Here is a 25757-nt window from a genome sequence, read left to right on the forward strand (position 1 = left end):
ATGGCCAAAATTTCTCATGTTTTAATGTGAAAAAAAGAGATGTCAGGATACTGTAAGAATAATGGACTACGGGAAACAACTGATTGTGAAGTTTGGCTCTTTCCTGACAGTTAATGGTTCTTCATTAGTTAAAGAATAAAATCAGTGACATGTTGTTGAGCATATTTTTACACCATATGCAAATGCTTATAACAGAACATGAAGAATGACTTTCCAAGGCTGAATGAAGCCAGATTGGAATATGAATCCTTCTCCATGGCAACATATGTGTGCCATCCTGGTTGGGTTAGCATCTGAATGCAGTCACCATTGAGCTCTGTCCATCATTACTGTACAATCCAATACTACCTGACAGAGCCCTCTGCACTTGCTGTCATTTTGATGACTTATCATTGTGAATTTGTGTTCTCTAATTTCATAGAAGTCAAATCTCAAGAAATAAGCCAACAAAATATTAACCCGTAATCTAAGCTTTTTCAAGTTTTTCATACAGATGACTTGTGAAAGATATCAAACAATATCATCTTTTCCATCAATATGAAACCATTATTTTATCAATTTTTAAAGATCCAGGTTTACTTTTATTATTTAAATATTTACAAAAAATATATAATTTTTAAATAACTGAAAATATTTGGTCCACGTGTTTCTTAAATACCCATTAGAGAAACTACACAGAGGAAAAAAGTTGAAAAACATGACATTGGGGTTTGCAAAATATTCACAAAGAACACTCATTTTTCCAGGAGATAGACCAACTAAAATCATACATTGGCAATTCACATTTACCAATACACAGAATTAAAATAAGTGTATGGACCGAATTTTCTCAAGACTGTGTTTTCCTCCCATGAATTTTCTTACTTTTTTTTTTTGATACACTCCAATCTTGTCTATAAAGGAGCATCACTCGTAAACGATTAAAATAATAAAGTGATAAGAAAAAAAAGTTTACTAAATCATTTACGTATTTTTTCTAACATGCATAAAACATTTTTTCTGCTGATCAAATGATTCCTAGTTGACATGACAGAAATAAATATCAAAATATTTTAGCGTGTTATATAAGAAGTGCCATGACTTCTAGTTACACTCAAAAAAAATTATTTCAGAAATTATAGTAGGTAAAAATCTTAAACTTCTCAAGGGCTAAAATACTATAAAGTAATAAAAGACAAGTTAGAAAAAATATATTACAAACAAATACACCAAGAGGCTTTTACAACACAGTAAGAGAAAGAGAACAAGCTATAGAAAATGGAGAAAGGATGAAACACACATTACCCAGAAGAGGAGGTACAAATACACAAGTCTCCTGCAAGTCTCCAGGGATTCCTGGGACAGGAAATAGTGAACAATACAGAATAATGACTATGGCTCATTAGACTATTACCAGCTAGTGGTAAACATCTGCCCTGCCCATTCAATACTTTTTCACTCTGAATCCGTGCCCACCTAGCACTCTTCTGATTAATCATTTGTTTTCTCAGGTTTTGGGAACCTGAGTGGGATGAGTTGAATTGCAAATCGTGAATACATGAATAGCTCTGGGACCTATACATCGGTCTCATATTAAAAGAAATTAACACAGGAAGGAATTAGGAGATGTTAAAGGGTACAAACTTGCAACTAGCAGATAAATAAGTCCCGGAAATCTAATGTACAGAGATTATAGACAACGATCCTGGATTATAAACTTCACAGTTGCTAAGAGACTAGATCTTAATTGTTCCCACCACAAAACAAAACAAAACAAAACAGAAATGATAATTATGTGACATGATAGAAGTGGTAGCTAACACTATGATGGTCATCATATTGCAATATATGTGTATCAAATCAACACTGTGCATGTTAAATTTATACTATGTTTTATGTCAGTATATCTTGATAAAAAAGAAACTAAGACTTTGTAACAGAAATTTACAGATAACGAAATACCTTCGCATTTGTCACTAATTATGAGTTTGCTTCAGAATCACTTCTCCAGGCACAATCAACCCTAGATAGATTGATAGAAATTAATTTTATGCACTTGCAGAGCCAGGAATCAGACCCTTTACTGTGAAGATTCCATGAGGAATGTGAACACTACTGGATATGCTCAGAATCTCATACAGGCACAGAGAAAAACAAGCTGACAGAAAGGACTTGAGAGGGTCAAAGTGAGAAATGATATAGCTTTCTGCTTGCAACTTTCTCTGACCAGCTCATCCAACATACTGGCTCCACTAGGGGTCAGGCTTTACTTAAAATTCATGACAGTTCTTGCCAACAAGGTAACAGAGATTGGCTCCCTCCTCTTTCACTCTCTCCTTTCCCTCACTTCCTTTCTTCACTCTTCCTTTTTTTCCTTCCCAGTAGTTAATTCAATAGGTGTATTTAGAGCAGCTGCTATACACCAGGCACAGCACCAGATACTAAGGATACAGACATGATTCCCACAGTCAAGAAGACAAGAGTAAAGTGGAGAAGACAGACTTTAACAAAGTAAATTGTGGGGGAAAGAATTACAAACCCCATAGTCTTTAATTCAGCCTTGGTTAGAAAAGATAATTAGAACAGAAGCTAATGGCCTCAGTCAGCAGTTAACAACTCAAAAGAGTAGTTCTCTAAAGGAGATCCACAGAAACCTGGGGTCCCTTGGGAGCTTGACAGCTTCTTCCCAAGACTTTTCTGATGCAATTGAAGGTGATATTACAAAGGTGATTTTAAAAATATATTGTATAATGAAGTGTGTCAATATCTAGACGATTCGCACCACTGACCCAATACTTTCCAAACGGTGCATAATGTTATAAAATCATTGCATGTAAAAGGTCCATTCAAAGTACAAGATAAATGAAGGAATTTTAATGTAAATACAAATTCATTGGTATGGTTTCAGATTGGACACTGCACTAGACTTTAAAAAACTACCACTTACCGAGTTTTGATATATCATAGAAGAATATGGACAACTCACTTTAAAGGCTTTTAAATTAGCCCCACCTACATGGCAAAAGTGGTCATAAGAGGAAAGTTCATATCATTACAGGCCTACCTCCAAAAACAAAAACGAGCCCAAATAAACAACCTAACACTTCATCTTAAAAAACTAGAAAAGGAAGAACAAATGAAGCCTAAAGTCAGCAGAAGGAAAGATATCATCAAAATTAGAGCAGAAATAAATGAAATTGAGACAAAAAAAAGATAGAAAAAATAAACATAACAAAGAGCTGGTTCCTTGAGAAGGTTAATAAAATTGACAAACCTCTGGCTAGACTCACTAAAGGAAAAAGAGAAAAGACACAAATAAACAAAATCAGTAATGAAAGAGGGGAAATTACGACTAATATCGCAGAAATACAAAAGATCATACAAGAATACTATGAAAAAGCATATAAAACCAAATTTAATAACCTAGAAGAAATGGACAAGTATTTAGAAAAATATAAACTTCCTAGACAGAATCAAGAACTAGAAAATCTAAACAGACTGATCAGCAGTATGGAAATTGAAACAATCATCAAAAACGTATCAAAAAGTTAAAGTCCAGGACCAGACGGTTTCACTAGTGAATTCTATCAAACATTCAAAGAAGACCAGAACCAGCAGGTGGCACTCTCTGGAAGGCCCCCCCCAGAAAAAGTGAAATTCAGTTCGTAGGAGCACCTGAGTTCTGCTGTGCTGGATGTCATTCCTTTGCCCCATCAGATATGCTCTCCACCCTTTTCTTCCTGCTCTGTATCAAGGAGATTGGCACGCATGGGCCCACTCAACAGACTGCTTAGGTCTCTACCTTCCAAATGGGTTTGGCTAGTGGGGTTTGGTCACTAGCAGGAGATCAGAGGGCAAGAGAAGGGAAGGGGAAATCATCTATTCTCCTGATTCTCTCCATGTCGGGTCAACAAGGGGTGTCTGTCTCTCTTCCTAAGAAATCTCTATCTATACAGTTTGTTTGTCTCTCTCTGTCCCCCATTCCCCCTCACACCCAAACATACACACCATAAAGACTCCCTCCCATTGCCCCTTCACACCTCCCATCAGTTCCTGGGACTAAGACACTGCCCCTTGTTGCTTTAACTGATCTCACCTGCATCTCTATAAATAGTCCCTTTGTTAAACCCTTTGCAAATGATGCAACTTGAGTGTGCTCTTCCTGCCACCAACCACCTTGATGAGTACAGCAAATTTGAGGCCTTTGGACATATCTTGAGTGGGGAAATCCGAATAGAAAAACTAGACATTCTGCTAATCATTCTGATTTGAACATTGAAAGGAAACAAAACTTACGATTATTATTTTTTAATTTTATTATTATATTTTTTGCCGGAGCCAGTAAAGCAGAGCACAAGTTACAGCATTTGCTTACACATCTATCACCTACCCACCTGGGAGCACCTGGAGGGTAAGATTCGTCTTTGGAGTCCTGCTGCTGGTAGATGTTCAAGAAATGGTCATCCGCCATAACTGAACTATGTAAGACCTTAGACAAGTCACCTCCTCTCTCCAGGTCTCAATTTCTTTATCTGCACAACCCTACCCAGGAACACTGAAGTCTAGCTCACTCTGGCTAAGTAGGAAAAACAAAGTCAGTGCAGGGGAAATTGAATATTCATTAGATAAATGCTTTAGGTCAGCTTTACTGTTTTTGGGGACACCAGGTAATATGAATATGGGTAACGAAGGTTGGGCAGAATGTTATTGAAAGTGCTTTCAGTGGAATGTTTTCAATGACACATAATCAACACATTGTTTTAAATGGGCCCTTCAAAGAGGTGCTCCTTCCCCTTAGGTAATTCACCTGAGAACAGGAGCTGGATTAAATTGCACAGCCACACAGCCACGATATGTGCCACTATGGTCCATTCTATAATTGACATCAAAAGATGTCCGCCTCCTATTATTGTGACAAATTGCCAGGTTACAAAACACTACCTTCAGCACGATCCCAATTTCATAAAATACTCATACCCATCGATCTATATATACGAGAGGGGGTATCATTTTAGGGATGGACGCTTATTGCCGTATGGTGTGGGAAAGTGTGAATTTATTGTCTGCTTGTTCTTTTTGTAATAACATTTTAAATAAATAAAAGTTATTTCCATTTGTGGAGGCGTGTGGCCTGCGAGGGCGAGGCTCCCCTGCAGCCGACAGGGGCCCGAGGGAGGCGGAGGGGCTCGGGGCTGGCTTCCCCCTGCCCCTCGAGGCTCCGCTTCCCGCCGCGACGGGCGCTGGGCGGCGAGGGTGCAGGGCGGGCAGGGCACAGGGCGGCGCGGGGACAGGGCGGCGCGGGACACGGGGCTGGGCGGGGCACAGGGCGCGCGGGACACAGGGCGGCGCGTGCGGCCCGCGTACTGCTCCGCCCCGCGCGGCCGGGAGGCGGGAGGACCTGGGGGCCATGGCGGCACCTGGCGCGCTGCTGGTCATGGGCGTGAGCGGCTCGGGGAAGTAGGTCGCGGGTGCCGGGGGCGCGGGGGGCGCGGGGAGCGCCCGGGAGGGGGCGGGGCGGTGCAGGCCAGCCCGGTTCTTGTTCCGGGCGCGCGGCGCTGGGAAGGCCCAAGGGAGCCCCGGCTCCTCTTTGCAGACGAGGAAACTGAGGCCCGGGGCACCTGCCCCCTCTGCCCACCCCCAGCCCGCTCGCCCGGGGGCATCTGGCCTGGGACCCGTCCGAGACCCGGGGTCTCCAGCTGCGCACGGAGAATCCCAGCGAAAGCGCTCTGTAAAGGGCCCACCCGCGCCCGCAGCGGCTGCGCTGTCGCGATGCCCCCGTTTGGGGGCCTGTGGTCAGAACAAGGGGCGCGGGGGCAGACCAGGCGCCCACTGACCTTTGTCGGGCTGGGCAGAGTGGCAGCTTCCTCCTGCGAGGCCCTGGCCTGATTAGGTTTTTGGAACGTGAATTTAATCTTCCCGGTTGATTGTCTCTCCCGTTCTTGGATCAGTGTTTATCAGCTAAAGCTGGAAGGGGTCGGTTGCTATGGAGGGAGGGCCCTGAGGGCTTTTGAGGAAGCGGGAACACGGGCTACCACAAAGCCTCTGCCCAGCCCTGCCTGGCCAACTTGGGGGCAGGGGACGCTAGCCTTTGGCTTCCTGATTAAACCAAATCTAACCGTGCCCTTTATCAGAAAGGCAGCTACTGCAGCATTCCACCAGAGGTAAAAGACAACTTAACTAAAATATCATAACCTTCAAAGGCCTTTAGTATTCTGAACCGCGGGAACTATGTGGTCAGATTCTTTCTTGCTCCAGGTGGGTAAATTTAGCTTTCCAAAATTATTGTGGCGTTTTTAGCCTCAAATCTTGGGAAATTAAAATAATTGGGGGAATCTTAACTAAAATAAATAAAAACATGGAGTCAAATTCCGTAACTGTTGTATGTTTGAAAAAGTTGGAGACTGTAAGGCTGCTTTTCTGGTGATACGTAATGGGGTGAGGTGCAACCAGAGCCCTGAGTCTTGGTTCCACTGCTGATCTGAACCAGATGATTTATATGGTTATAATTACGGTTATGATATTCATACATTCAGTAAATATTTGAGCTCAATCCTTACTCTATGTCACTGACCTAATGACCAGGACAGATAAAATCCCTGCTCTCAGAGTTTACATTCCAGTATGGGAGACAGACAGTAAGTGAACAGATACATGCGTAATGTGCCAGGTGGTGGTAGGTGCTCTAGGGTAAAATAAAGAAGGGTAAGTGGAACAAAGTGCCAGGCGGAAAGCTCAAGCAGGCTCCTCTGAGGGAGTGGTATTTGAGCAAGTCTCAGAAGCAGCAAGAGAATAAGCCACATGGATAGCCGGAGAAAAGGCATTATAGGAAATAAAAAGTGCAAAGGCTCTGAGGCTTGGTTTCTTTGTGGACCAGCAGGGAAGCCATTGTGTCTGAGTGATGGGAGATAAGGTCACAGAAACAATGCAGATGAAGAGAAGTGGTCATGTGCTGGAGGTATCTTGAAGGTAGAGCCCAAAAGATGTGTTGATAGACCGGATGTAGGGTACGAAGGGGAGAGAGAGGAGTCGAGGATGAGTTCAAGATTTGTTTGATCACTTTATTAATTCAGCATTTTTCTCAAAAAAAAAAAAAAGCAAAAAAAAAGGAAAAAAAAAAAATCAGAAAAAAACTATAGGAGTTTAGTGAGATATAAAACATTGCTTTTGGGGAAAAAAATAGTGGTAACTGGATAATTATTTAAGTTCCTGGAGAAAACTAAAGTTATGCTCTAGACTCCTGGGTCGAGGACATCACTCACACTACTTCAATATCATAAAGGTGACTGATGTTTTAATACCGGCGGGGCCAGATAGAGGTTGGGAAAGGGCAGTCATTTGAACATGTGTCCTCTCCACAGATCGACCGTGGGCGCTCTGCTGGCATCCCAGGTAACCTGTTCTAATGCCTCCCACTTACGTGCTCCCTTGTGTTGTCTCCTTGCTTGTCTCCCTTTCCCTGCCCTTTCTTCTGGCCTTTAGTGGTTTGTAAAACTCACCACAGGCACCTCCACAGGTCTTTCTCCTTGGTGATTACAAATAGTGATGAATGAAAAAAAGCTGTATAGCCCCGCGTGTGGGGGGATCATGAAGTGGCATTCTAGACCTCCTCCCGCCTGCACCTGGGGAATTGTCCTTGGGCTGCCAGTGGCAAAGAGGGTGGTGGGGTAGGCAGCACTGCCTGCCACATACGCCCTTTCACTTTATTCTTAAAGCTAGGATGGAAATTCTACGATGCAGATGACTACCACCCAGAGGAAAATCGAATGAAGATGGGAAAAGGGATTCCGCTGAATGACCAGGTAGATGCTGTCTGTTTCTAACATAAATGTCCCAGCTGGGTGATGCTGGTTGAAAGCTCTGCAGTGCTTAGTGCAGTAGAGTCCCTGAGTCATGAGGTAACTCATGGACAGTGCTCCACAAGCCAGGCACACAGTGGGGCCTCCACATATGTTAACCTTGGCCCTGAACTTCTCAACTCAGCATCAGAGTGATGCCGCCACCCTCTGCCCTAACTTGTACAGGGTCTGCCAGGACACTTGGCTGAAGAATTTTAACCTGCAGAAAGTAATCCCCAAGAGGGCCTCATACGTGGGGAAGTTCATCTTCTCTTCCTAGGTCCTATTAGCCTGCCAGCATCATCAGACTCTGGCATCTACCCCCAAGCCAGAGTGATCTTTGCAAATTCGAATCTGGCCCTTTGGAATTTTCCCACCAATCTCACTCTACTCTCTTACATGCCATGTCCCCCATCCCTATCTCCCCTGGAGCCATCGTGGCCCCTTTCAGTCCCTCCTACTGCCCTGCTCCTCCCCAAGGCCTTTGCATCTGCTGGTCCCACTGCCTGGAATGTGCTCCCTTTCCCTCATCACTGAGTTAACTCTGTTCATCCTTCACATCTCAGCTCCTATGCCACTTCTTCAAGGAAGCTCTCCCTGACTTAAGTAAAATCTCCTGTAATAAACTCTCATAGCACATATCCCTTATTGCCCATGTCCCAGTTGCAACTTGGCATTTGATGGTATGAGAATTGATTAATAGTTACCTCTGCAACTAGATTTTACTGCCAAAGTACAGGGACTATGGCCATTTCTGTTAATCATTGTCTATCCCCAGGGCCTGTCACACAGTAAATGTCAGAGAGAATATTTATGAGTGAATGAATGAATGAGAGAAGGACTGAATGATTAGCACCTCGTTCCTGTATGCTCCATCATGAGGCCATTTCCTAGACAGAGGGTCTCTCTCGAGCCAGAGTTACAAACTGTGGATTCGTTGACTTAACTAGCTGCAGCCCAGGAGACACTGTGAGGGTAGGTCAAGGTCCGGGTCCACAGAGCAACTGTAAGCAGGGGCCCCAGCCAGACCCACATGCCAAGTGGGTCCAAAGGGCAGGAACAGAATGAAACTGGCCAGAGACCAGCATTGTGGCTTTCACTTTCCGTGAACTTGGCTCATACCCAGTTGTGACCCCACTATCTCACTCTCTTTCCTTTTCCTGCCTTGAAGGACTTGAGTCCGTAAACCATTAGTAGGTCTAATCTAGAGCATTCTAAGGGTGTAGTTCTTTGTTTTAGGGAGTCCATATTGAGTATGCAATGATTCAAGCTTTGAATCATCAAAATGAAGTTTGCAACATTTTACTTTAGAAAATAGGAGTGAACCATAAAAGAGATACAGAGTAATAATTTAAACATAATACTGATATTATACTAGAGCTGATAGACATAATAAAGATAACCAGGTTCCACCACTAAGCTTGGGTTAGTCTCTCTGTGCCTCATTTTCCTCCCCTGAAGTAGAGATGGTACCATTTCATTTGGTTCTTGGAAGGATTAAATGAGATAATACAAAAATATGCAGAGAAGTACCCAAAGCATTCAATAAATATCACATTATTGTTGCTAATATCTACATAGACATGTATATGTAACATTTCTATAGTGTGTAAAATGTAACTGCCAGTATTTACTGCTTGGCGAGTTGCAAATCAGAGTTAAGTTAAAGAACAAAGTAAAGCAACACAAATGGATGGATTTTAAAATGGCATTTAAACATTCTTTCTCTTATTCACAAGTGAGGCTTATTAAGTGGGCAGTATGGATGAGGGGCAGGGGGAGTCCATTAATTAAAATTAAACACTATGTAAACTCCAGTTCCTGGGTTGCAATGCCACATTTCAAGTGTTCAACAGCCACATGTGGCTTGTGGCTACCAGTCCAGACAGTGCACACAGAGGACATTTCCATCACAGGAGAAAGCTCTATTGGATAGCACTGGTCTACAAAGATATGCTCTTAGCGTGATGATGATAATGATAATAAAGAATTTCCAGTTCCAGTCAAGATCGCGGGGCTAGAGAACGTCACCAGAATGGTACTGGAGAGCCTCGGTATACCATCTCTAATCCACCCAGTCTTGGATTATGCCCTTCCCTCTGCCTCGTAGGCACTGCTGCAGTTGAAAGCCTCTTTATCCTTCAAGATTTCTTCTTCTAAGGCCTTCCCCGTACTGTGTTATCATAGACTGTCTTAGTATATGTTTTTATAGCCCTTATCACTGCCTTGGGGCTAATTTAGTTGATCATCTACCCATCCACCTCTTCCATCAGGTTGTGGCCCATTTGAGGACAAGGACAACACCATTCATATTTATATCCCCAGTACACACATGGTGCTTTGCACATATTAAGTATTCTTTGTTTGTGGAATTAAATCCCAGTGCATACCAAGTTCATCAATTAAAGCTCTTTTAAAATTTCAAAGTTAGAAATACAGTTTATTTCAACTATTAAATCAGTCAAAAAGTACTATTTAGAGTCTACTCTCTCTTATTTAAATCTCAAAGCAGCTCAATGAATTAAATATGATCCCACATTTTACAGATGAACAAAGGCACAGAGAAGTTAAGCAACTTGAGCAAAGCCACACAATGAAGGGAGTCTCTCTAACCTCAAAGAATCTGCTTTTCCTAATCGGTTAAAGGTTCTAATAATCCACAGAACAAATACATCACAAGAAGTGAATCAGTTAAATGGAGCGAGAAAGTCGTGAAAACGAGGGTGAGGATGAGAGTAAGGAGCGGTGAGGCCCTCACGAAGCACATCCATTGTAGCGGGTCTAAGCCTTAAACAGTATTTGAAGTGAGTGAAGCTGTGGCCTGGCTTTACGCAGACCAGGTCTGAGAATTCTGGTTTCCACATGGGAGCCTAGGTAGCCTCTGGGGCTGCTTTGGGAAAACCCTTCTCCTTGTGGCCCCGTGTGATTCTCCAAGGTAGGAACCCAATCATTTAATTATGACTCAGTACTTGGAAACTTCAAGAACAAAGGTCAAAGTGCTTCTCTTATCTCCAACTTTCTCTCATTGTGTTTTGTGATCAGTGGACCCAGACCTTATGGATACACGGTGATTAGATTAGTCCAGCATACATTCTGACTGGGCAAATGTCTGAAAGCATCTATTTCGTTTAAATAGTTTTACATTTCCATTTATTAACTATAGTTTCATAGCTTCTGAGGAATTTTATTATGACTGAAGCAACGTGTTTTTTCTTGACTAATGCATATATTGAGGCACTATTAAAACAATTTTTTTTAAAAAAAGCATATTCAAAGTACAGGTTCATTTCCTTGTATACAGGATAGAAAGCTCATTTCCCGGACATGGTTCCATAGTGTAGCAGTTAGCACAGAACTCCTCAGTTCACACCCCAGTGGAGCCACAGTCCATGGTCTACAGCCATGCCACCCTGAACAAGCCCGATGTCTGATCTCGGAAGCTAAGCAGGGTCAGGCCTGGTTAGTATTTGGATGGGAGACCACATAGGAAGACCGGGTGCTGTAGGCATAAATCATAATAATAAAAAAAAAAGGAGGAAAAAAAGAGAAAGCTCATTTCCCGAACACGTCTTCTGTTTTTAATTTGTTTCATTCTTTAAAAATATTTCAGGCATGTAGAAAGTGTAATAAATAATATAGTCAACACCCAGATAAATGAAATAACATTTATTTCCTAAGCCATAAAATAACACAGAGCTTGATCTCCACTTCTAAAGCACAAATAGACACATTTGTGCAGAGAGAGATGAGGCTGTAAGCTTGTATGAAGCATGGAGCTAGACCGGAGTGTCTTGCATAAATCTTGAAAGCTATCTTTGAGGATTACAAATATTTCCACTCGCTGGATTCAAGAAGCAGCAAAGAATCTGGCTGTCTCCCCTACACCACAAGTGGGAAAAAAGTCATTCTTGAGAACCAAAGACCTTGCTACACCCAATTCACATTATATGGAAGAGACCAAGCTGAAAATACAAAACTGGTCTAGAATTGCTGAAACTACTATGGAAATGTTTCCAACTCAGCATTCCCACAAGCAAAGAAAATCTGAAGATGAATTTACAAGCAGAAATTACAGACCGTACAAGGAAATGAACCACTATGCAGGAGAATCGGAAGAAGCACGAATGGAAGAAGTCACACTCCAAGAAACAGACATAATAGAATCAAATAGAAGACAAGAACAGGAAAATGTTTTAAAGAGTGAAATATCTGAAATGAAACAATCAGCAGATGAATTAAACAATAAACTAGACATAGCTGAAGAACTAGTGGATTAAAAGGTAGATGAGAGAATATTACCCAGAGTGCAGAAGAGTGCTTAGAGAATTAGAAAATATTCGAGAAAAATTAAGAAACTGGTATGATGAAATAAGCTTCATATACAGCTAAAATGAATCCAAGAAGTAAAATGTAAGTGGGAGAGAGGCAATATTCAAAGAGACAGTAATTACCAATTTTACAGGGCATGAGTCCTCAGACTGAATATGCAAAATGAGTCTTGAACGGGATAAATAGTACAAGTGCAAAGCATCAAAGATAAAGAAGTTTATCCTACCTAAAGCTATTAAAGAGAAAATACATATTCTAGAGGATTGCCCAATATACTAAGAGCGACTTCTCTACAACAATAGATGCCCAAAGACAGTGAAACAGGTATTCAAACTTGAAGAAAAACAACTGTCAACTAAGAATTCTCTAACAACTAAAATCTTAAGAGTAAGAGCAAAATAAAGGCATTTTCTGACATACACAAAGACAGAAGAGAGAACTGTTAACTTCTCTAGTGGGAGAATTTAAAACAGGTTTCTTCAAAACAGGTAAACAAGACAATAAATTATTAAGGTTATAGAATATTTAAACAACAAATATATCAACTTGACATAAGCATTAATAAAAAATAAACATCCATTTCAAATACATTTGGAGCATTATAAAAATTGAGCATGTACTACTAGATTACATAGTACTAGTGCTACAGGCACAATTTGCTACAAATTCCAAAAAAATCAATATACCAATCACATTTTTTACCATAATGAAAAAGAATTAGAAATCAATAATAAAAATTCTCACAAATTACTAAAATGGTTGGAAACTGTATAAATAAGTAAAATTAAAAAATAAAAACATAATTTGGGAGTTAAAAATCATAATGGAAATTATAAAACTTTTATAAATGTACAACAAAAAAGTGATATCAACTGAAATTTATGGGATGCAGTTGAAACATTACTCAAAAGGAAGTTAGAGTTTCTGAATGCATTTCTGGAAAAATAATAAGAATGGAAAGTAATGAGCTAAGCGTTCAAGTAGGAAAAAATTGCCAATAAACTGAAAGGAAGAATGTAATAGGAATGCTGAAATTAATAGAATATAAAATAAACTATGTAGGTGATGAGCAAAACTAATTGACAAGATAAAAATAGACAAATCTCTGGCAAGACTGATCAAGAAGTAGAAAAAGCACAATTAAGATTAAGAGTGAAAAGAGGGCCGTGAACAATCTGATATCAGTAAATTTGAAGACAGATAAAACTGGACAATTATATAGAAAAATGTAAATGACTGTGGGAAAATGGGCCTGGATGGCAGTGACCCGATGGCAGAGACAGTGTTCAGGGACACAATACAGCCTGCTTTTTCCCCCACAAATAAAAATGACCTTACGGATGCTGCATTTGGCTTAAGAATCAGGAGGGTCCAGAGATTTGTCTATACGTGTAGTCTCCTCCTGCAATCTCAAATGTTGTAGTTACCAAAACTGAATCAAGAAGAGAAGACCTAAATATAACAATGTTCATTTGAAAAATTGAATCAATAATCTGAGATCTCCCCTCAAAAAAGGCCCCAGGCCCAGATGGTCGGCTGAAACAATAAGATATTTATTTCTCACGGTTCTGGAGGTTGGCAGTCCAAGGTCAGGATGCCAGCATGGTCAGGTTCTCGGTGAGGGCCCTCATACTGGCTTGCAGATGGCTGCCTTTTTACCGTATCCTCACCTGGGGGAGGTAGACTGAGAAGTTGACAGTTCTCCCTTCTATCTTTGTGTATGTCAGAAAACATCTTCACTTTACTCTTATAGTTAAGATTTTAGTTGCTAAGTGAATTCTTGGTTGATGGTTGTTTTTCCTCAACAGTTTGAACACTAGGAAAGAGTGTGCACTAGCTTCCTTGTCTCTTTTTATAAGGGCACTAATCCCATCAAGATGACCCCACCCCTTATGACCTCATCTAAACCTAATGATCTCCAAATAACATCACATTGGGGGAAAGGGAGTTAGGGCTTCAACACATGAATTTGGGGGGAGATAAACATACACTCCATAACAAAAATATATGGGATACAATGTACAAAAATAGAAGAGGGAAAGCTATTCTACTCATTTTATGTGGCTAGTATAACTTTGATACCAGAATTTAATGTGGACTATACAAGAAAAAATGCAGGTCATTCTCAATTATATAAATGCAAAATTCCTAAGTAAAATGGTAGTAATCAAAAATGTAAAAGAAAGGACATTTAAAAATGCATCATGTTTCTGGAAAACGCATCAAAATAATAAAGGATGGGGGCACACATGGGGATATGGTTGGGACATAAAACAAGACTGAGTTGAAAAGTGTTGAGGCTGTGTTATAAGTACATAGACTTATTTTATACTATTTTGTCTGCTTGTGTATGTTTAAACTTTTCATAATAAAAACTTTAAACAAATGCATTATGGCCAATCAGTATTACCCCCAGGAAGCAAGAGAAAACATGTCTCAGGAAGATTTCATGCGTGTAAAACATTGCAGTGTCCTATGTTAACTTGTCTTTGGGAAAATGTAAATTTCTTACAATGCTGTTCATCTGAAGGGAGTTTTGATTTGGGAGGATTTGAAGAATAAGACCAGGGGATAGCTGACATATGGGTTTCTGTGAATACCTCCTTGAATTTCAGATCAGAGGCACTAAAATAAATCATGTAATACAATAAAGAGATTTGTAAACTGATTAGAACCAGGGAAAACATATATCCAATGAGGAGATTAAAATGAGGGAGATACATACTGGTATTTCAGGGCAATTTTTATTATTGTTAAAAAAGACCTTGATGTCTGAACCAGGAAAATGTTTCTGTGCTTACACGCCCAGTGACGACTCGTCAGCCTTGTATGTGGCTTGCTTCTCAAAACCATGAAGCTCTCTCTGGACCTTAATTAACACTGACAAACATGATTAACTGTGTTCCTGTGCAAACAAACAATACCTGGAAGTCACTTCGTGTCTGCTTTCATTTCAGGACAGGATCCCATGGCTCTGCAACTTGCATGACATTCTACTAAGGTAGGAGCATCCGGCCTTGGCATAAGCCAGTGAGTAAAGAAGACCCATCAGAAAGTACGGGGAAAAAAAAATACACTTGTGAAATCACAACTGATCGATGATAAAGGATCTCAGAAGTGGAATGCATCTCTATCGAACAACCAACAATGATTTTAACCAGCTACAGACATGTAGTTTAGTCAGGTTCTGGACACAGAGCTAGAGAGCTCCACAGTTACTAGCTGGGAATCTTGGTCAGCCACTTGGCTTCCACAGCCTGTTTCTTCATCTGAAAACAGGAATAAATGTAGTTACAGTCACAGATTATTGTGTGGAATTAGTGCAATAAAGCAAGGGTGGCACTTAGAACAACATCGATGCATAGTAGGTGCACAAAAAATGATAACACAGTGCCTCAGCCATGTCCTACATCTATAAGAGCTGAGCCAGCACTTACCGAGCACTTGCTGTATACCAGGCACCTTGAGAACCTTCCCTTACCACAGTTCTACGGGCAGATCCTCTGAGTAGCCCCATTTAACAGATGGTGAACTAATGGTCATGGAGGTGCACACCTTGCCCAAGATGGTTCAGTTCACTAGTGGAAGGGCTGTACCTCAAAGCCAGGACTGCCTGATACTTGATGGCCATTTTGTAACACCTTCCACTAGCAGAAAAATAGGACTGGACTCAACCTAAAAATTGACACCAAGTATTTTAAATGTCTTCATTCTTTTAGCACCTCTTCCTCCTCCTGCCAATCCTGCCAACCACCCCCCCCTTTTTTTAACAGAGAAGTAGCCTCGGGACAGCATGTGGTTCTAGCCTGCTCAGCTCTGAAAAAAATGTACAGAGACATCTTAATACGAGGAAAAGATGGTGTACCTCGAAAGTGTGGTGAGCCGGGGAAGGATGAAAAGCTGGCTGAGGTGAAGCTCTTTGTGGTCCATCTGAGTGGGTCATTTGAGGTCATCTCTGGACGCTTACTCAAAAGAAAAGGACATTTTATGCCCCCTGAGTTATTGCAGTCCCAGTTCGATACTCTGGAGCCCCCATCAGCTCCAGAAATTTTCATTCAAATCAATGTGAACAAAACTCTTTCAGAGATCACTGCTACCATTATGAAAGCTCTCAAATGAAATGTAAGTCATTTCATCTCAGTGGTCCAGAACAGAATTAGGCATAAATTTCTTTCCTATCCCAAATCAGGTTCCAGCATCCTTGCTGATACTGTATTCAAAATTCCAGTTAAGGTGATCATAACGTGTTGATATATATACTTGTTTGGGTGTATTTTTAGGAATTTGTGATATTCTTGTCATCATGCTCTGGCACATTTGGAGAAGAGAGGGAACTATGAAAGCAAAGCTTCAACTGAAATTTAAATTCATGTGACCCAATCAAATGATCAGAGGATATTATATGATCGATGCTGAAATCATTACCTTATTTAGAACATTCTTAATCATGCTGTATTCAGACAAATAAATGAAACTTAGCTATCCTTGGCATCCCTTGGAAACTGGTCTTGTGTGCATAAACATGTCCTATATTGACCACTCACCAGCAAGTCATTTCACACCATATACCTCCTAATCCTCTGTCCTTAGGTCATTTCAAGATAAGTAAATAAAAAGCATATATAGTGCATGGATATAAAAAAACTGCAAAGATGAAACTTGAGTGAATGAAGTGTGGGACTTGCTGATCCAGTCTGCCCATCCCCATTTTTCAGAGACCTGTGTGGCACCAGGCTGGTGTCAGTGCACTTGCCCTCCTGCTGTAAAACCCATCAGTGATGGACACCAGGTATGCAAGGGAGAAACTGTCCAGAGCTGCTGTGGCCAAGACGTGAAAGGAAACCTTCCAATGGGCAGCAGTGTGCTAGTGACAGCTGGGCTGGGTGAGGCTGTGCAGGAGGTTGGAGGAGCTGGTACGTTGCTGGCATACAGCTTACTGGGCACCAGCTAGGTTAGCTGCAATCTGGCCATCATGGGCTGGGTTTGAGCCTTTCCCCCCTTGGGCTCCAGGAAGATGCCTCCTTCTCTCTCTATCCTAACCAGGGCCACAGGACCCAGCCGCTCTGCAGGGCCACTGGTTGGCTCTGGCCAGAAAGTTAGTTTGGGAACCAATTATCTGTTTTCTTTCACAAAGGCATGCAGTTTTGTCCTGGGAACTACAAACAGAGTATCAGTGTGGGGTGCCAGTGGGATTAAAAGGGCACTTCTGGGTGGACAGACCTTGCCTAAGAGAATCTGGAAGCCTGGATTTTCTTCTCTGCTAGATTAGGGCACCTCTTGCTCAGCCTCAGTTTACATCAACTCTCATATTTAGGGTCCAATCAACATACTCCAACTGGATGACAGTCACCCCTGCTCATAGAGAAAGGACTCTGTCCACTGTCCTCAGTGAGTCTATTCTAGGTACTGTGACGGGCACTCTGGAGGGTGTGAGGACCTGTAACACAAAGCCCTGGCTCTTAGTGGTCTTAAGTTGGGGGTGGAAAGATAGAACATTTCATATTCTCTGGCACAGGATAGTGTTCTAAGTGAAGGCAGTTCTTCACAAAAAGAATTGGTTTTCAAATATCCCACTGGATATTCATTTAGGACCAAATGAAAACACCTGTTTATAATAAGAGGAGCACAGAATCTACCTCTTTTATATATAAAAATTTTTGCAGTTTTAATATCCACTGAAATTTCCAAGACTGCAGTAAGGGGACAATTGTATTCCATTTCATTTTTAACTTTACCAAGAGTTGCTTACTATTTCAGAAAAATCATGGCGTACCTACAGCCTGCATTTGTAATTCTTCACTGATGTGCTGATGAGCACAAGCACCCACCTGCTCCATCGTGTTTGTCTAGCGTAGCCATGTCCAAGCATTATATATTGAAACCCATTACTTTATTACAAGTTACTGTTTTTTTGTACTTTAGAGTTAAGGCATCATATTTACTATTTGCTTAGGTAAGGTTTATTAGCAATTAGTTTCAAGATGGTAAAAGAGGCATTAGAAAATAGTTGTTAAAAAAAGGCAGTATTGAGTCTGGTGGGATTGAGTACTGCTCCCATGTTCCCAAGCATGGCCATAGGGAGGCCAACATGCAAGTCAGTAATGCCCTCTGGTGGCCCAGGGGGACACAGCAAGCACAAACTGCTCCCAGTCCTGAGAACCCCTCCAACAGCCAGGGGTCATGTCCCTCCCTGGGTGAAGGGGCAGTGGAATGCTGCTCCCTGCCTAGCCCTGACCACAGCCAGGCCCAGACTCCATAACCTGAGAAGGAGCAGGCACGGTTTGCAATGGATCAAAAATGGATGCCAGTGAAAGATTTCCTCAACCCTCAAATACCACTTACCACCCCCTCTGGCAGAACAACTCTCTACCTCGCCCCCTTTCACTCCCCACCACTGGAGGAAGTTTGGATTAAACATTTTCTTCTCCTATAAAATGGAGACACTGCCTGCCCCATACAGTTGTGAGAGATGATATACATGCAAAGTACTAACTGCTCAATAAAAGTTATTAGCTCTTATCATACTTGTAATCCCCTGGAGTCTGAGGGAGTGTGGACACAGGACAAAAACTCCCACTCCTGTTTTTCTGACTGGGGGGTGGGAGGAGCTTATGAACGCCTTCTAAGTATGTGAATCTTAAGTCTATGGGCTCTGACAGAACTTCTTAACCCATGCCAGAGTTCCATCCCTCTCCAACCCTTGACCAGGTCAAATCAGATACTTCTACATCAATGTTTAGTAGCATTTTTTGCAATATCCAAATGATGGAGGTGTCTATCAACAGATGAATAAAACGCAGCATATCCATAAAATGGGATATTATTCAGCCCTAAAAGATGATGAATTACTGATTCAAGTGCTGTAACATAAACCTTTAACACATGCTAAGTGAAAGAAGCCAGACACAAAAGGTCGCATACTACATTCTATTCATATAAAATATCCAGAATATGTAAATTCAAAATCAGAGACTGAGGTTAGCGGGGGAATGGTGAGTGAGTGCTTGCTGGCTACGGTGTTTCAGGGTGATGAAAAAATTCTGGAGGATTGTTATACCTCTGAATTATATACTTTAAAATGATTACAATAGTAATTGTTGCATCTATATTACCACAATTTTTAGCAACAAATAAAACCACAAGCCTTCCCCACAAGAGCCCAAACTATCTCACTAACCTTATTACCATATGCATGCTACCCTTGGGAGAGACTCCCATAGAAAAAGGGCTCAATCAGATGTACCTCATTCCTTGTACAATATTTAGCAAGCAGTTAAGTCACTACTCCCTCAGAAAATGTGAACGTGGAGAAGAAAACTTGCTCCTCCAACATTTTCCCCTTCTGGGATCATAGTATGTGATGGATTAAAATCGTCACAAATTCTTTGACATTCTACCCATCAAGCAGTGGGACCTATGATTCTTAAAGTTGGGCACGGTAAAACTGCTTGACCATTAGAATATAGGAGAAATGATGCTGGGCCAGTTTGGGGACCAAACCATAAAAAACTGACAGCTTTTTTTTTTTTTTTTTTTTAAAAACACTTACTCCTAAACCTACCCACCAAGTTGTGAAAAAGCACAAGTAGCATTGTGGAAAAGCCCATGTGAGAGGAACTAAGACCCAGATAAAAGCACATGGCAATTAACAACCAGGTAAATAAGACCTTTGGAAAGTAAATTCTCCAGACTCAGTCAAGTTGCCGCAGCAGAATTCACATCAAGCCCTGCCAAAATTGCTCATTTATGAACAAATGATTTTGTTCTAAGCCACCAAGCTCTGTGTGTGTGTGGCGGGGCGGGAGGGGGGGGGTCGAGGGGGAGTTTTTTATGAAACATTAGATAACTATAACAGTGGAAAGTAGAGTGGAGACCGTGTCTGAAGCGTTAAAAAAAAAAAAGTCTAGTTTGAATACACAGCAACAACTTTATACCCCATTAAAGAATTAGGTCCACATTCAGCTTTGGTCTTTTGAAGGAAACTATACTGGGAGCTCCTCTATGTGCTTAGCTCTGTTCTAAGCAGGGAGAGGTCAAGACAGACTGGGTGGTGGATCTGGGACAGGTTACATAATAATTAGGGAGTCTGAAATACAAACGTTAACATGTACAAATTGGAATTATAATCTGAGGGTATGCTTTATCACACTGTCCCAGCTCTTGAAATCTCAACGTTGATCTATTTAATCTCACTGAAGCAAGGACATTGGTATGGGGGGTACTGTTTCTCCACTTCTGAAAGGGTTGACCACAAAAAATAGTCTGCATAAGCTGAGAAGGTACCACTCCTACCAACAATGAAAGGCAGCTCTAGGAGCATTAGAGATCCTGCTCCCCAGCCTATGTCCTCAGTTTTGGCTCAAATAAACTCTTACGGAAATTCTCAAAAAAAAAAAAAAAAAAAAAAAGGCGGGGGGGACAGCTCTAAGGAAACCAATGAACAGAGAAACCTCCCTCACACTTCAGTTCATATAACAGAGGTGTATGCTTCTTTATCTACATATTTATTAAATCTCTTCTGGAGATCATTCCAATTTTTTAGTATATGTGCTGCCAAAGCAAGCACTATTTTGGAGATCAAAAGCTAGTAATAGCTCCTCTTTTTATTTTTTGGTAGAAAACAATTCCTTCATACCCTCCTCCTAAATCAAGTCCCCCTTTTTTTTATCCATTTATTTTTGATACAAAAAACATTTCCTCCAATAAGTGATATCACACATTGAAGCCATGACTCATTCTCTCAACTCTCAATCACATTACAACTGATTGAACCCTGGTGAGAACCACTCGCAACTCTCCCAGCACACGCTCCACGGACGGTGTCAGCAGCCAAACGAGTCTGCCGGAGACATGCACATTTCTCTCTCCGCACACACACAGGCTCATTCTCATTAGAATATAAACACGCTATAGTACTTACCATCTTAAAAGAACATAAAAGGCAAACTTCTTCTACACTACCACCACTCCCCTCACCAGTTACTGCCCCCATTTCTGATTTTCTTTACTTCAAAACTCTTTCTCCTAATACCACCTTGGTCTACTGTAACCAGAATTTTGCACTCATCATTCTATAAAACCCGTACCATACCCATGAAGGTCCTTTTTCCTATTCAGTCTATACAGAGCATCTGAAGTTAACAGCATTTAACCCAGTTCATTTACCATCTTTCTCCTTGTGAAAAAGTTTCACTTACTTTCAAGACTTCTCTTAAGTTTTCACTTTACTACCTGCCTGTTGGTTTGTTTCCTCTAACCTACCTCAACTGCAAGTTAGAGTATACCAGGGCTCAATCTTCCCAAAGTGTTTATCAATTCTAAAATTCATCTAATCAGTCTTTCTCAAACTTGGCACTATTAACATTTTTTAAAAAATATTTTTGCACTATTTTTTTTAATCTATGCATTTTTTATTTTTTTTTAACTTCATCCACTCCTCCACCCACCTCCCCTTTGGCAACCATCTGCCTGTTCCCTAGATCAATGGGTCCGTTTTATTCGTTTCTTCAGATTCCACATGTAAGTGAAATCATATGGTATTTGTCTTACTTCACTTAGCAGAATACCCTTTAGGTCTAACCATGTTGTTGCAAATGGCAATATTTCTTTTTTTTTTTTTTATTGCTCAGTAACATTCCATTTTATATGTACACATCTTCTTTACCCAATCATCTATCATGGACACCTAGGTTGCTTCCATATCTTGGCTACTGAAAATAAAGTTGCAATGAACATAGGGGTGCATGTACCTTTCCGAATTAGTTTTTCTTTGGATAAATGCCAGAAGTGGTATTACTGGGTCCTATGGCAGCTCTAGTTTTAATTTCTTGAAGAATATTCATACTATTTTCCATAGTGGCTGCACCAATTTATAATCTCACCAACAGTATACGGTGGTTCTCTTTTCTCCACACCCTCACCAGCACTTTTTTGATTTTTGATAAACATTCTGACAGATGTGAAGTTGTATATCTCATTGTGGTTTTGATTTGCACTTTCCTGATTAGTGATGTTGAGCTTCTTTTCACATGTCTGTTGGCCGCCTGTATGTCCTCTTTGGAGAATGTCTATTCAACTCCTCTGCCCATTTTTTAATTGGATTGTTTGGGGTTTTTCGTGTTAAGCTGTATAAGTTCCTTGTATATTTTGGAATATTAACCCCTTATCAGATGTGTCATTTGTGAATATCTTCTCCCACTCAATAGGCTGTCGTGTTGTTAGTTTCCTTTGCTGTGCACAAACTTTTTAGTTTGTAGTTCCATCAATTTTTCTTTTGTTGCCCTTGCCCAAGGAGACACATCCAAAGATATTGCTAACAAAAGCAACGTCAAACAGCTTACTACCTATGTTTACTTCTAGAAGTTTTATGGTTTCAGGTCTTACATTTAAGTCTTTAATCTATTTTATTTTTCATTTTTCATCCAGTTTCTCTTTTTGTATTATCTGTCCAGTTTCCCCAACACTATCGAAGACACTGTCTTTACACCTCAAATAAATCCTTGCCTCCTTTGTCATAAATTGACCATATAAGGATTTATTTCTGGGTTCTCTGTTCTATTCCATTTGTCTATACATCTGGTTTTAAGCCAGCACTACAGTTTTGATTATTGTAGCTTTGTAGTAAGGTTTGATATTGGGAGTGTGATACCTACAACTTTGTTCTTTCTCAGTTTGACTATCTGGGGTCTTTATGGTTCCATAAATTTTCGGATTAGTTGTTCTAGTTCTGAAAAGAATGGCATGGATATTTTAATAGGGATTGTACTGAATCGGTATATTGCTTTAGGTAATAAGGACATTTTAACAATATTAATCCTTCCAATCCATGAACATGGTATATCCTTCCATTTATTTGTATCCTCTTCAATTTCTGTCTTCAGTGTCTTATAGTTTACAGAGTACAGGTTTTTCACCTCTTTGGTTAAATTTGTTCATTCCTAGGGATTTTATGCTTTTTGATGCAATTGTTAATGGGACTGTTTTCTTAATTTTTCCTTCTAATCATGTTACAGAAATGCAACAGATTTCTATATATTGACTTTGTGTCCTTTACTGAATTCACTTATTGGTTCTAACAGTGTTTTGGCGGAGTCTTTAGAGTTTTCTATACATAGTATCATGCCTTCTACAAATAATTATTTTACTTCTTCCTTTCTGTTATGGATACCTTTTATTTTTCTTGTCTGAATGCTCTAGCTAGGACTTCTAATACTATGTGGAACAGAAGAGGTGATAGTGAGCATCCTTGTCTTGTTCCTAATCTTAGAGGAAAAGCTTGCAGATTTATCATTTTGGACCAAATTTTTTTGTGGGAGACTGTCAAGAGTAGAATGTTTAGCAAAATCCTTGACCTCTAACTCACTAGATGCCAATAGCAGTCCCAATCATAATGTCAAAAATGCATCTCCAGTCACTGCCCAAAGCCTGGTTCCCCCAGCTAAGGGAGGCGAAATTGCTTCTGGTTGAGAACCACTGATAAAAGTTCCTTTGCTTTAAATACCAACTATATACACTGGCAACTGCATAACTTTGTCTACAGCTTGAACCTCTCCTCCAACTGCCTTCTCTTTATCTGCACTTATGTTAAGTATATCCCACTCAACAAAACCAAACTTCTGACTTACACTCCTCCCTATATGTGTCTCTCTACCTTGTTTGACTTGCTTGATAACCCCTTACTCTTACCTTCACACTTTTATCCATTAGTTAATTATATTGGCTCTACCTTTAAAACATACCCCAAATCTGGCTACTTCTTACCACCTCCAGTGTTACCAACCCAGCCTATGATCTCTCACCAAGGTTATTACCTCTTAACAGTCTCTCTGCTTCTACCCTGGTTGCTAGTCCTTAGGTCTCTCTGGGAACTTTGTTGGAAATGCATATTGTTCTCCAATCTCAGAACTAGTAATTCAGAAACTCTGAGGACAGGACACAAAAACTAGGGTATTAAATCCTCCACATCAAACACCTAAACCACTCCCCTGTCCCCCTCTCTCCAACCACATTCCCTAAACCGCTTCTCCTTAGCTCACCTTGCCCAGTCATACTGAACTCCCTGTTATAAATACACTCAGGACACTCACATTACAGGGCCTTTCCATTAGTTGTCCCTCTTCCTAGAAAGTTATTCACCCAGATATTCTTCAAGTCTCTATTTAAATGTCATCTTCTCATTGAGGCCTTCTCTTATTACCGTACATAAAGTAAGAACACCAGCTTCCTTACTTTTAATTTTTCAACAAAGCACTTATCACTACCTAATGAGCTACATATGTTTTGTTCACTGTCTGTCCCTTACATTCTACTATGTAAACTCTATATATGGACAGACCTTTTATTTACTGCTATACTTTTAGCAGACAGAAAAAAAACCTGGTACTCAACAGATGTTCAATAAATGACTTTCTGAGGCAATGGTTCCTTACAGTTGATTAGAGGACAGATACACAGAAATTGAGGAAAAACACGTTATTTAAGTGACAAGAATATTTCAGAGCAGAAAACAAAAACCACCAAAACTTTAAAGTGAATGAGAGGGACAAAATACAATAGTTTACAGCAGGCGTCCCCAACCTCTGGGCCATGAATTGGTACCAGTACCAGTCCATGGTCTGTTAGGAATCTGGCTGCACAGCAGGTGAGCTGCGGGAAAGCAAGTGAAGCTTCATCTGTATTTGCAGCCGCTCCCCAGAGCTAGCATCGCCACTTCAGCTCCACCTCAGATCATCCAGCATTAGATTCTCACAGGAGCACTGGTCTATGGTATCAAAAAAGTTGGGGACCACTGGTCTACAGTGAAGGCTAAGCAGTTCAGAGTAAATCAATCACTGGTTAGCAAAATTTAGGAAGACTTCAGAACTGAGCCCAGAAAGAATAGTAGGCTTTATATAAGCTGAAGAAGACAAATGAAATTCCAGAAAACAGAATACCAATTGCAATAAGGGAGGAGTGGAGATTTGCTAAGTATAGTTTTCCCCAGGTGTGTTCACTGGATATAGCATTACCTTGAAGAATAATTAAGTGAAAGAATGGTAGAAGATAGTAAAAGGCCAAATTAAACAACTCTGAACAGGTTTCTTTAATGCAGGATTTCTTGCTGATTTTCATGTGTTTAATTTAATGTTAACCTCTCTGAGAGGGGAAGTACAGTATGCAGTATTTTGCTGCCTTAACTACACAACCTTTTTTGTTTAGGTCAAGCACACAGACACGCAACCTAGCTTCACTTTTATCACTAATGTTAGAGACAATTTTATCTGTCCTATTAAACTGTAATTTCCTATTAAGTTAACATAGTAATAATGTCTCCCCAAACAAAAGACCTGACTTTCATTACTATATTTAAGCCAAATCAAAGTCCAATCTGAATACACAGAGGTCAGCTGTCATTTGTCACACTTTAAGATATCACAAATACTCCACTTGGGAAATAAAATCCTACAATATTATATTTACCACTCCATTCTTTATTCCATTTGTAATGACTCAATGTGAGAACAATTTAAGACTATAGTATTTTAAGTGTCTTTTTAATGCTTTTGAGAATTTTAAGTATTTTTAACTCCTTAAGATATTCAGATCTAAGATAAACATATTAGCAAAAAAAAAAAA

General features: G+C 40.4%; 2 protein-coding genes and 1 pseudogene across 3 annotated transcripts in view; 2 read left to right on the forward strand and 1 right to left on the reverse strand.

Annotated features, from left to right (window-relative positions):
- FRMD3 (FERM domain containing 3) overlaps positions 1-16023 on the reverse strand; it is a 323707-nt gene extending 307684 nt beyond the window's left edge. The window contains exon 1 of the mRNA XM_023537767.1: positions 16009-16023. The gene's annotated coding sequence lies outside the window, so the exon portion shown is untranslated. The remainder of the gene's footprint in view (positions 1-16008) is intronic.
- IDNK (IDNK, gluconokinase) lies at positions 5335-16641 on the forward strand. 2 transcript variants are annotated; one of them, XM_011372042.2, is made up of 5 exons: positions 5335-5436; positions 7338-7368; positions 7692-7778; positions 15101-15144; positions 15917-16641. In XM_011372042.2, the coding sequence occupies exons 1-5, from the start codon at positions 5387-5389 to the stop codon at positions 16260-16262; spliced, it is 558 nt and encodes a 185-aa protein (XP_011370344.1). In that variant the 5' UTR covers positions 5335-5386; the 3' UTR covers positions 16263-16641. The 2 variants fall into 2 exon arrangements, with proteins under 2 accessions (XP_011370344.1, XP_023393537.1); XM_023537769.1 differs by having other exon boundaries at positions 5347-5436; positions 7696-7778.
- Positions 11207-11322, forward strand: LOC111746729 (annotated as a pseudogene).
- Positions 16642-25757: the final 9116 nt, after the last annotated feature.

Source organism: Pteropus vampyrus, unplaced genomic scaffold (assembly GCF_000151845.1).
Source record: "Pteropus vampyrus isolate Shadow unplaced genomic scaffold, Pvam_2.0 Scaffold199, whole genome shotgun sequence".
NCBI classification, from domain to species: domain Eukaryota; kingdom Metazoa; phylum Chordata; class Mammalia; order Chiroptera; family Pteropodidae; genus Pteropus; species Pteropus vampyrus.

Bases quoted from the DNA above. Each gene is read 5' to 3' on its own strand.
- IDNK (XM_011372042.2), top strand. From the start codon at position 5,387: ATGGCGGCACCTGGCGCGCTGCTGGTCATGGGCGTGAGCGGCTCGGGG. The intron at 5,437-7,337 runs GTAGGTCGCGGG...TCCTCTCCACAG, and splicing joins GGCGTGAGCGGCTCGGGGAA to ATCGACCGTGGGCGCTCTGC. The intron at 7,369-7,691 runs GTAACCTGTTCT...TTATTCTTAAAG, and splicing joins GCGCTCTGCTGGCATCCCAG to CTAGGATGGAAATTCTACGA.